Source organism: Capricornis sumatraensis, chromosome 15 (assembly GCF_032405125.1).
Source record: "Capricornis sumatraensis isolate serow.1 chromosome 15, serow.2, whole genome shotgun sequence".
Classification (NCBI taxonomy): domain Eukaryota; kingdom Metazoa; phylum Chordata; class Mammalia; order Artiodactyla; family Bovidae; genus Capricornis; species Capricornis sumatraensis.
The window spans coordinates 38,360,437-38,372,500 of record NC_091083.1 but is presented as its reverse complement, the minus strand read 5'-3'; the positions used below and the strand labels follow the sequence as shown (position 1 = coordinate 38,372,500).

Here is a 12,064-nt window from a genome sequence, read left to right as displayed (position 1 = left end):
AAACTGAAAAAAGGAGGCTGCTTTGAAGCAGATTTGTGTTAGCGGCACACCATCACACCTTGGTGGTTCTCTCCCACCCCTGCCGCTGTCAGGCCCTTCACATCTCTGCCTGGGGACATTTGCACCGCTTCTCCCTTCCCACTGCTCTCTTCTTAACTAACAGTGATTTTCAGAAATTCACATCTAATTGTAGTATTCACTCTCTTGAAATCCTTTCAGTAATTTTCCTATTATCTTTTTAAATTTCCACTAATTGTTTTAGAGAAAATATAATTTGTGAACAAATTTAAAATGACATTTTGAGTTTTTATTCCAAATCTATTTTAAGCCAAGTACAAATTTAATCACATTCTATGGCATCAAAACATTCCTTTGATGGGAATTCTTTTATTTTCTACTTAAAAATACCAAATTGGTAGTTTAACATTTTTCATGCTCATTCTTAAACATGGTCAGAGAAATCAGGCCATTTCAGTTGCTTTTTTCCACATAGCAAATTATAGGTGTGAATTGATAATAAATGTAAAAGTGAACTTGATATAGTTGTTGCTACTTTTTGATCATTGATTTTTTAACTTCTAGTGGAATCTTGAACTTGCTGTGAAATACTTTTTCATAGGTAAATGTGTGTATGAAGGATGTGGTAAAGATAATTTTGAAAAGAATGTATCTAAATTTTTTTTCCCTAACTCATTGATGTATTCCTTAGAATCCATGCTTTTTATACTTTCTGATTTTAACCAGGGGTCCCAGACCAATGTGTCTTCAACAGAATATGGCTAAGAATAAAAACAATGTTAAACTGTGAAATCATCACCATCGTGGGAACTCCGTGGTTCATCAGCTGAGAGGCTTGAGTCTTGTTACCGTCATTTTCTTCTGAACTGTGTCTCTCGTTTGATATTCAGATAGAGCCTATCAATTTGTATTGTTTCAAAAAGAAGAAAGTAAGAGAGCAAGCTTGCTTGATTGCCTGCTAGTTTATTAGCAGAAGGCAGTGTCAGTTTGTGGAACACTTGTCAGCACTTCTAGGACTTTGTCAACCACTGTTTGAAATCTGGAAGTTGAAGTCCAGACCTTCTAACTTTGCGTTTAGGGTCCCTCGTGATCTTTGTCTCCCTCCTCTTCTTGTACCTTCTCTTCTGTGTGCAGCTCAGGAGCTGCAGTTCTCCATGCTCCTCCCTGACCCTAGAGCCTCTGCACTCCTGCACATCTTGTGCCTTCGCCTGCAGTGGCTTCTTCTCCTGCCTTCCCTTTTTACCTGGAGAAGCTCATCCCGATCAAGCCAGGGCAGAGAAAAGACAAACCCAGTACAGAATCTGACTTCTTAGGTCTTTCCTGGCTTCCTCTCTCCTCCCTTCCTTCTCGGAGGTGGTGCCCTGTTGCCCTCCAAGCACCTGGAACACACCTGTAGTGTGACAACAATTAGATTGTTCTTTGATCTGGCTGCCTTGACCAAGCGTTTCTAGGTCAGGCTGTCTGCTTTGTCTCTGCATTTTCCACTCCTGGCTTAGAGGAGTTCAGTAAATAGATTCAGATGATCGGATGAATTTTAAAGTTGAAGGCTGTTTGTACTGAGCACGATGGCAGCTTTCATAGTTTGGTTATTCTTGAAGTTTTGTTTCTTCATGTTCTCTTACAGTCTCTACCGCTTTCCCCATGTGTCTCTTTTGTCTTCTTGCGTTTTCTGTCTTGTTTTGGCTATGGTCCCTTTGTAATATTTACTTCTGTGCTTAATGCTTTTAATCCAGCATCTTCCTCTTATAATCAGTCATTTGATTAGAGTTCTTTTGTTTAGGATGCCTGTTTTCTTTCCCATTTCAAGAAGAAATGACTGGGTGGCACTTTCAGCAAGTTTGATGCAGAGACCCCAACATAGAAGAGAGCTTCAGTTCCTCATTCTTCATGACCCAGTGACAATTCATTGAGTTCCAGGCACTTGGGTAAAATTTTTTTTGCATCATCTAAGTTTCCTATGTTAGAACATGCTCTTTCACTCTTTTTTTCTGGAAGAGAAGGCCTGGCTTCTAACATGCTGAAACTTTGACGTTTATTACACCATTTGTTGTGTTTAGAACAGTTTTCCCACCCTCAAACGTGTCTTGCATCTCCCAGTATAGAGATTCTTTCTTGTACTGTCTCCAGGGTAAACCCGACATTTTCTGTCAGGAAGAGACCTCAGGGGCTCGCTGCTCTAAGCATCAGGCATCCAGGCTGGGCCCTCCTGATCAGATCTGGCACTTCAGCTGCCAAGCTGCTGGGGGCACTGCCTGAATGTCTGGTTTCTTGGCTTTCTTTACTGCTGGTTTAGGACCCAGTGTTCTCAGATCTCTTTCAGTCATTGCTGCTTGTCCATCAGTTTTTCAGTGTAAAAATTTTGGTTGCTCTTGTCTTTCCTGTTCTCCATCTTTAAGATTTTATGTCATTTTACTCTCATTTCAGTAGTGCTTTGGGGTAAAGGTAGATGCTGAGTTTATATCACCATCTTTACCCCAGAACATGTGCTCTGAAGCAGCATGTAGGTGCCACCCAGAGCGGCTGAGTGTCACTGGCATGTGTGGCATGGTAGGAGGGTTAATAGGACTTGACCTTGTCTGTAGATCGCCAGTGTTTCATACAATACTTTTAAGAAGTAAGTAATTTCCGTAGAAATGAACAGAGACAAATAGGGTATCATAGGAGCTTCCCGGGTGGCTCAGCAATAAGGAATCCACCTGCCAGTGCAGGAGATATCCCTGATTTGGGGAGATCCCCTAGAGTAGGAAAGGGAAGCCCTCTCCAGTATTCTTGCCTGGGAAATCCCATGGACAGAGGAGCGTGGTGGGCTACAGTCCATGGGACCACAAAGAGTTGGACATGACTGAGCGACTGAGCACGCACACATACAACAGGGTGTCTTATATTTGAAGAGGTTGAGAATGATTTCTCTACGGCATCATGGTTCAATGGAGCTTCCTGTCATCACATTGTCCATTGGGCAGCCACTTGTTACCTGTGGCCATCAGGCATTAGAAATATGGGTAGTGTGACTGAGGAACTGAATTTTTAATTTTAATGACTCTTATTTGTACATTAGTTTAATAGCAGAAAAACAGGAGCGAGAGTAAAAAGGGAGAAGACTTAACAGCTGAGTTGTTTCCTGGGTTTGAATGCCTTAGGGGTTTTGAGAAAACAAAACTGGCCCTGTCTTAAATCAGGGGATCGTTTTTTTTCCTTCAAGTTTTACTACTTTCTGTTAAAAACTTTTTCTGGTGAAGACCAACAGTTATAGACACAGTCTGTTTTTTATCACTGTACATTCCTAGAAATATTCAGTACTTTAATATAGATATACTTTAATGTGGATTTACTTTTCTATTGTAAATATATTCCTGGAAAAAAGAAAAATAAGACACAGCAGCTAAAAGAGCATCAATATATATGACTGGCCTGCTGATAATTTGAAATAATAAGGCATGTGCCCAGGTCCCAGGAAAAATAAATCTAAATGCACCTGTATATAAATTCTTCAGTTGTATAACAATGCACATAAAATTTGCTGTTAAAAAATGAGTAACATTTTCAGAATTTAGAATCAATGTTAGAATCTGGAATGATTTTTGAGTACTTAAGTCAGTAACCAGGTTGGTTAAAAAATAACCAAAACCACACCAAAAAAAGGGAGGCAGTAGTTTGAAGAAACCTTGTTTTATGAATTTCTCTCTGGCTATTATAGATAATCATTCAAAGTCAAATATCAGCTAACATTCAGATTCTTGGTTGTGTGCCTGCTGTATGCCGGACACTGTTGTTGTGGACTGGCCAGTGGGAAGAGGGAAGGTCATCACTGCCTTGGACTGGACAGTGGTCTCTCTAGTCCCAGACTGGGGTCAGGGAGTGGATAGCATGAATGCAGCCATGGTGTGGTCAGGTGCTTGCTGATGGAGCACAGGACAAAAGGCTGGGCGCCCCCTTACAGTTAGGAAAAGAGAAAGCCCTTTTAGTGGCGGTTGATTAGACTTCTAAGAGTGGGAGTTTGTTTGCCTGCATTTGTACAGTGGAAGGTGGATTAGAATGGATGAAGGATTTCATGGTGGCTGTATATTTATCCATAACTAGGGAAATGATTACATCTAAAGATGTAAATACTGTTAGGAAAGGTGAATTGTGTGAGTCCACTGTGCCATTAAATGAGTCTTACTGAATCCCAGTCACTGCAGAGGCCTGCCTCTTAGAAATTACCAGAAGTTTTTCAGAACTCTTAGAACATTCAGTTTGTATGTGTCTTGGATGAGTTATTGAAAGTAAATGCACAAAAGGGTAATAAGACTGAAAATGGAGATCTAAATTAAATATACTTGATCAAAGATAGTACCAGGATTTAAGTGGGTGAAAGATGGGAAAAGTCTACATTTTCATTTATTACTAGAAAACTGATGACCTCAGAGGATAGATTACGAATCATTGAGCATTGATGGACAGTCTGTTCACCAAAGTTCATGTAAGGTTTTTATTGTAGTATAATTGCTCGCAAATCCTTTTTAATGGAGTTTTAATCCTACTATTTATACTATATATAAAAAACCCTGACCAATAATAGGACATGTTAATCTATAGCTTTGCTTTGTGTGATTATAAATTTCTGAAGTAGGGAATATCTTTGAAATAGAATGTGAAATATTTTCCATTTCTGTTTATTTAAGATGCAGAAGATAAGTGTATAATAGAAGGCCACAACTGTACATTTGTTCGTGACTTGAATAGAATTAAACCTTCAGGAAACACAGAAACACTAGGTAGGTGTTTTCCTTTTCTTTGTTCCTTTTTGGACTGAAATAGACTTTCTTATTATCTTTCTTGTTTTATTTTCTTACAGAATTACTGTTGAAAGAATTTTTTGAGTATTTTGGAAATTTTGCATTCAATAAAAATTCCATAAATATTCGACAGGTAAGTACTATTTAATATTTGATGATTAGGTATATGGTTTTCTACTGTACTAATATTTAATGAGTGTAGTTTTCAAAGCATTCTAACAAATGTCATTGCATGTCAACTCTTGATGATAGAGAGTAATAAAAAATCGACACCTAGTGGAGCTACATGACTTGGGCCAAGATATCATCTAGTAGACCAGTTGTTTTTCAGCATCTGTCTTTGTCAGTTTGCCATGATATCTCTGTCATCACCTACTACTAAGACTGTATCCTTCAAAATATGGAATATATTCTAAAAAGTTTTTTAGAAAGCATAATTTTACATATACTTTTATAAACCAGATTGAATTTCTGTGGAAGAAATGGAATACCTAGTCCCAAAGATCAGTTCAGTTCAGTTCAGTCGCTCAGTCGTGTCTGACTCTTTGCGACCCCATGAATCGCAGCACGCCAGGCCTCCCTGTCCATCACCAACTCCCGGAGTTCACTCAGACTCACATCCATCGAGTCCGTGATGCTGTCCAGCCATCTCATCCTCTGTCGTCCCCTTCTCCTCATGCCCCCAATCCCTCCAGCATCAGAGTCTTTTCCAATGACTCAACTCTTCGCATGAGGTGGCCAAAGTACTGGAGTTTTAGCTTTAGCATCATTCCTTCCAAAGAACACCCAGGGCTAATCTCCTTTAGAATGGACTGGTTGGATCTCCTTGCAGTCCAAGGGACTCTCAAGAGTCTTCTTCAGTACCACAGTTCAAAAGCATCAATTCTTCGGCACTCAGCTTTCTTCAAGTCCAACTCTCACATCCATACATGACCACTGGAAAAACCATAGCCTTGACTAGACAGACCTTTGTTGGCAAAGTAATGTCTCTGCTTTTTAATATGCTATCTAGGTTGCTCATAACTTTGCTTCCAAGGAGTAAGCGTCTTTTAATTTCATGGCTTCAGTCACCATCTGCAGTGATTTTGGAGCCCCCAAAAATAAAATCTGACACTTTCCACTGTTTCCCCATCTATTTCCCATGAAGTGATGGGACCAGATGCCATGATCTTCATTTTCTGAATGTTGAGCTTTAAGCCAACTTTTTCACTCTCCTCTTTCACTTTCATCAAGAGGCTTTTGAGTTCCTCTTCACTTTCTGCCATAAGGGTGGTGTCATCTGCCTATCTGACGTTATTGATATTTCTCCCAGCAATCTTGATTCCAGCTTGTGCTTCTTCCAGCCCAGCGTTTCTCATGATGTACTCTGCATATAAGTTAAATTTTAGTAATTCCCTCAATTTGAGCCCTTAGGGTTTAATTTACCTAGGCAAGTGAATTTATGATTTTGGTTCATCTGATTAGGCAGAATGGCATTTTCCGTAAAAGAAGAACCATCAGAGCAAACTCCAAGCAGAATCTGTTTACAAGTTGGGGATACGTGAGATGGCCTCTGGGTTTATTCTGTTCAGCGTGTGGATATTTAGTTACAGCCCGTGTAAGACTGGCTTCATAAAACACATACTCAGATATTCTTTTTTGTTGTTTTTTCAACTCTCCTTTTTTCATCCTTCCCTGACCCTTATCCTGTTCATGGAGACTTTGTTTAAAAAAGGAAAAAAAGAGAGAAAAAGTATGGGATAGAGAGGGTAAGAGACACAGAGCTCTGGAATGTAGTCGAGAAGGAAAAGTTCCTAGAACACGGGAAATGGCTTCCCATTTATATGCCCGCACTGCTCAGGGCTCAGAGACAGTGGTAGGGCAGCGCCCCTGCTGGACAGTGGCTTGAGAGGCATTAGAGGGGTCACAGGAGCTGCCCACGCTGGAGACTCCTGACTTGGTTTTGTAGTATTTATGTATGTGATATCATTTGAAAGAGGAAAAGATTATATAGATGAGTGGATCACTGATGTTCATGAGTCAGCTCTAGCTTTTGTTTTTAATTCTATGAGATTTCTCACCTGGCAGAGCCTTCTTTAAGTTGAATCTTTAGGAATGTAAATAGGAAGCTTTTAGTATTTTTAAATATGAATAATCCTTTGTTCCTTCTCTACCTTCCTCATTTCATACTTGTGAAACATTAATTATTATATTTAATTTAAGGCTTCTAATTTTGTGTGCTTCTATTTTGTGTGTAATAGGTATGTTTTTAGGAAGTCCCCAAAATAACTATCTTATGCCATTTTTCTTTTCGATATTTTTTTTTCCTTCCCAGTTCTATTCTGTTAGATAAATGTTATGTTATTTTAAAAATACTTTTATTGGTTGACTTAGTCCAGATACCTCTCATTGGAGCAGTGACATCATCATCCATAGCTCATAAACCTAATTTATTTTTCTCTAAAGAGAACTCATAAAACTACAGTGGAAAAAGCCAGTCAGAAGTACTCACACGTATATACACTAACACGTAACATGCATACATACCGAGCTCCCTTGGGGCAGAGATTCTTTACCCTATAAAGTTAGTGCTGGTGTTTTATGTGTTTTTGACATTTTATTAAACCAAACAGTTTTTATATCTGAGCCCTTAATATATTCATACATCTTTTTTTTCCCGGTAACGATCTACAGGGAAGGGAACAGAACAAACCAGAATCTTCTCCTCTGCACATTCAGAATCCTTTTGAAACTTCTCTCAACATTAGCAAAAATGTAAGTCAAAGCCAACTGCAAAAATTTGTGGATCTGGCCAGAGAAAGTGCCTGGATTTTACATCAAGAAGGTAAAGACCGCCCTTCGCCATCAAGTAATCAGCCTTGGGGGTTGGCAGCCCTGCTGCTACCTTCTGTAACAAATAATGTGTCTCTTTCCAAGAAGAAAAAGAAGCCTGCAAGTGAAAGAATTAAAAACTTGTTGGATTCCATAAAAAGTAGCGGTGCAGAAAATTCCACAGCCACTAATGGAAGAAGAGCAATTAGCACTCAGGCATGATGGCTGCTCATTTGCTTTCAGAACTGGTTTTATCCTGTAAGCTGGTCGCTGACTGCCTGGAAGAACTGTGTGAAGCCCTGGCAGGTCATACTTCCATCCAGTGTTTCTCTTCTCATGATCTTCCTGTTGGGCCCTTTAAATTGGCCTGAGATTCTGCGATATGTTCAGTCTGAAAGCAGTGGCACCATATGAAAACGCTAGCCATAGGAACAGGTGAAAGAAGATTAGAATGTACTTCAGATAAAATATACAAAGCAGGTGGGGAAAATCAGTCTTAGAATCAAACCATTGTTGATATCCGCATCAGTCTCTGGGTGTAAATCATTTAAAGGGACTTCTAGGTATGTATGCTGCTGCTGCGTCGCTTCAGTCGTGTCCGACTCTGTGCGACCCCATAGATGGCAGCCCACCAGGCTCCTCTGTCCCTGGGATTCTCCAGGCAAGAATACTGGAGTGGGTTGCCATTTCCTTCTCCAATGCATGAAAGTGAAAAGTGAAAGTGAAGTTGTGCCCGACTCTTAGCGACCCCATGGACTGCAGCCTACCAGGCTCCTCTATCCATGGGATTTCCCAGGCAAGAGTACTGGAGTGGGGTGCCATTGCCTTCTCCCTAGGTATGTATATACATAGGCAATGAATACAATAAAGTTGAGAAATTTGATAGTACTCTTTAGTTTTGTATTCTTCCAAGTATTCTTTCACATATAAATATAAACAGATTGGTATGGATTTCCAAAAACATTCATATTTTTGAAAGAGATGAATATAGATATTTGTTAGTACATTCTAGATATTCTAAACTATATAAAAATATTGGTACTCTGTATTTAAAAATATTAATTAGTTTTTCTGTCTTCAAAAATAAAATCCTTTTTCTACTAGTATGTGAGATTCCAATATTCCTTCAATCTCGTTTCAAAATTCCTTTCTCCCTGTAGGAAATAGATAGTATTGAAGTATGCTGCTGCTGCTAAAGTCACTTCAGTCGTGTCCGACTCTGTGCGACCCCATAGACGGCAGCCTACCAGGCTCCCCCGTCCCTGGCATTCTCCAGGCAAGAACACTGGAGTGGGTTGCCATTTCCTTCTCCAGTGCATGAAAGCGAAAAGTGAAAGTGAAGTCACTCAGTTGTGTCTGACTCTTAGCGACCCCATGGACTGCAGCCCACCAGGCTTCTCCGTCCGTGGGATTTTCCAGGCAAGAGTACTGGAGTGGGGTGCCATTGCCTTCTCCGAGTATTGAAGTATAATTTCCTTTATAGTCCCTATAGAGTGACTGTCAGTTTATGAAGCCAATAGTATAGTGTCGGAAAACACAAACTTGAGCCAGACTGACTTCGTGGTGAATCACTGTCTCTTTGGGTCTCGTCTGTAAAATGGGGGTGATGGCAGCGCCTCCCTTGCAGTGGCTGTGGTGATTAGCTAGGCCCACGGGAAAGTGCAGGGCCACAGGCAGGCCTGGCATGTAGTACCCTATTTGTAATGTTGGTGGTAGATAGTCATTATTCATGCTACTCAGAACTCGGATTTAGAGATTGTACTGGTTTTCAAAATAGTTTCCCATCTAAATTTTAGGTCAGAAACTATGAGCCCTGCTTGAGGTCTTATGGGAAGCTCACTAATAGAACTGTCGTGAAGCAGGTAAGTTCTGTGCCCATGTGGCTAGGCGGTTCACTTTCACATCTGAAACCAACAGGCAGGCGTCAGTGTTCTCTACAAGTGGAGTCCTTAAACTAAAAGCTGTTTTTCTTTCCTTTTTTTTTTTGGCTTCATGCAGCACAGCTTCTGGGATCTTAGTTCCCCAACCAGGGATGGAACCTGGGCCCCAGCAGTGAAAGCACTGTGTCCTAACCACTGGACTGCCAGTAATTAGGTTAGTTATGTTGGACTGGAAATGTGTGCTGAAAGTTAGAAAGAGGTTTAAAAAGCATAAATATTCAAGAGTTTTTAAATGAAAAGATTTTTTTTTGCATTCATAAATATTTAATTGGACATTTTTCTTTTTTAGGTTGGTGTTAAGTCTAAAATGGTCATTTAAAGCACATAAAGCATTAATGTATATATGTGTTAGCATTTCTTTTTGTTTTTATAATTTATAGAATAACTTTGACGCCCTAGGTCTGTTTTACTTTTCAGAATGAGGTTTACTTATGGGATGAGTTTTAATCTACATCAGTCTTTTACATGAAGTTTTCATTCTAGTAAATAGCATAAGGACTACAGACAACTTTGTGTTTTCTCCTAAGTTCATTGTGTGTGTGTTAGTCGTTTAGTTGTGTCTAACCCTTTGTGACCCCATGGATTGTAGCCTGTCAGGTTCCTCGTCCATGGGATTCTCCAGGCAAGAATACTGGAGTGGGTTGCCATTCTGTTCTCCAGGGAATCTTCCCAACCCAGGGATCAAACCCAGGTCTCCTGCATTGCAGGCATATTCTTTGTTATTTGAGCTACCATTGATGCTAATAAGTTCATTGCATCACTTTCCAAATTTCTAAAAAATAGTTTTTAATAATCTTAGGGATAATCAGTAGTTATTTGTCATTGTCATTTCTTAAACTAATTGCAGTAATAACGAACGGTAAAGAAAATTTTTTAAAGTTTTTCTTTCCTAGCTGTTATGAGGCTTTTAGTCACTAGCTCTCATGAACAGTGGGTTTTATTCTCTATGTGAAAGTAATTTGATAGGAGCTTACCTGGATCACATTGCTTTCAGTGTACATCATTCCTGATTTTATAGCCCACTAGTCTGATTCCTGAGTTATTACCCATTTTTAGGAAATTAGAGAATTGACCAAGCAGTCTAGGAAAACAACATATGATCTGTCTCCCTCACAACCTCCAGTCATCATAGAGAAGAGAGAATAAGACATTTGAAGTTGGACTTTCTTCCTGCTCTCGTTTAGTGGTTACCTCTTTGTTTTGCTCTAGGCTGAGAACAGAATTAGACTCTTAAGTCACCTCAGTTTCCTAGAAATTCCTTGGCCTTAGAAGTACAGCTCTGTTCACTTCCCTACAGCCTGCTGCTGCCAACAGTAGGAAAATGCAACATGTACATGTATGAGTTAACACCTGCACAGTGAACACCTGCTGCAAAACCAGCAGACGAGCCGCCAAGCAGCCGCGGCTGGTCCAGGCAGCAGCTCTCTTGTCCACCCTCCAGAGGTTGGTGTTAGGTGGTGAGTAGCTTGTCTTTGCTCTCAGTTCAGCCCCTTCAGGAAACACTGTAGGAGTGGAATATTCAAAATACTGTAGCAGGGAAGAAATCTTTACTGCCAGAGACGATCAGAGAAAGTTTCATCAAGTAGGACAGGGTAGGCTTTGAAGGGACCATAATCTCCGTCGACCAGAGGAGGGGCATCAGGATTATCGTTCTGGGAGCAGAAGACAGTGTGAATAGGTGTCAGGGAGATGAAAGTTTGTTTGGAGAAGGAGCAGTCCAGACAGGTGGGGTAGAGTTTTTGCTGTGATGCTCAGAGTCAAGGTTTAGCGAGATTGTGAAGGACAGCCTGTGGCAAGTTAGAAGGTTGAGTATATTTTCAGTGGTAAAGCATTGAAGGTTTTTGTGTATGAGAGAAATAAACATTAATCAGTTGCATTTTTAGGTGATTAATCTGTTAATAAGTATAGTTCTCAAGTGCCGCTCCTTTTTTCTTAGCACATTTGAGTACCTTAGGTCCCGTTATTAAGTTAGATAAAATTTGGTTGTTAAATTTTTCACGCAGGTCCAGAAGCTGACTCTCATACACATAGCAAGAGTATTTCACAAGAAAGTTAAGACTAAGTGGTTTAAAGCTATCACCAGGAAATATCATCAGGTCATGACATATGATTTTATGTAAAGCCTTACTAATGAGAAATTCTTTGCAGTATATATTTGGGAAGGAATGAAAACATGACCAGAAATCACTTTTCACCTTAGGATGATGTTGGAAAATTTATTTTAAATACTTGAAAGGCTTAGTTTAGTTTCCATGCTGAGCTCAATTACTTGTGGATACATACTCCAATGAGTATAAACATTACAGTGTTCCTCTGGAATTCCCATGGAGCAACTCCCAGAAAATGTCTATTTTAGATGGAATCTTTAAACTGAAATATCTATGACACAGGATATATAAATCAACACAAATTATTTTTAAAATACACTATATTTTAAATGTGATCCCTTATGTTATCTGTGTGTATGTGTATTCCCCCATCTTTAAGTACTCAGTGGAGTCAAAACTAGACTAAAGA

General features: G+C 39.7%; 1 protein-coding gene across 1 annotated transcript in view; it reads left to right on the top strand.

Annotated features, from left to right (window-relative positions):
* The window catches only part of MTPAP (mitochondrial poly(A) polymerase), a 27,889-nt gene extending 19,464 nt beyond the window's left edge, over nt 1-8,425 (top strand). Inside the window, exons 7-9 of the mRNA XM_068987468.1 lie at nt 4,683-4,775; nt 4,856-4,929; nt 7,470-8,425. Of these exons, the coding sequence (XP_068843569.1) occupies nt 4,683-4,775; nt 4,856-4,929; nt 7,470-7,829 (527 nt within the window). The 3' untranslated portion in view covers nt 7,830-8,425. The remainder of the gene's footprint in view (nt 1-4,682; nt 4,776-4,855; nt 4,930-7,469) is intronic.
* Nucleotides 8,426-12,064: the final 3,639 nt, after the last annotated feature.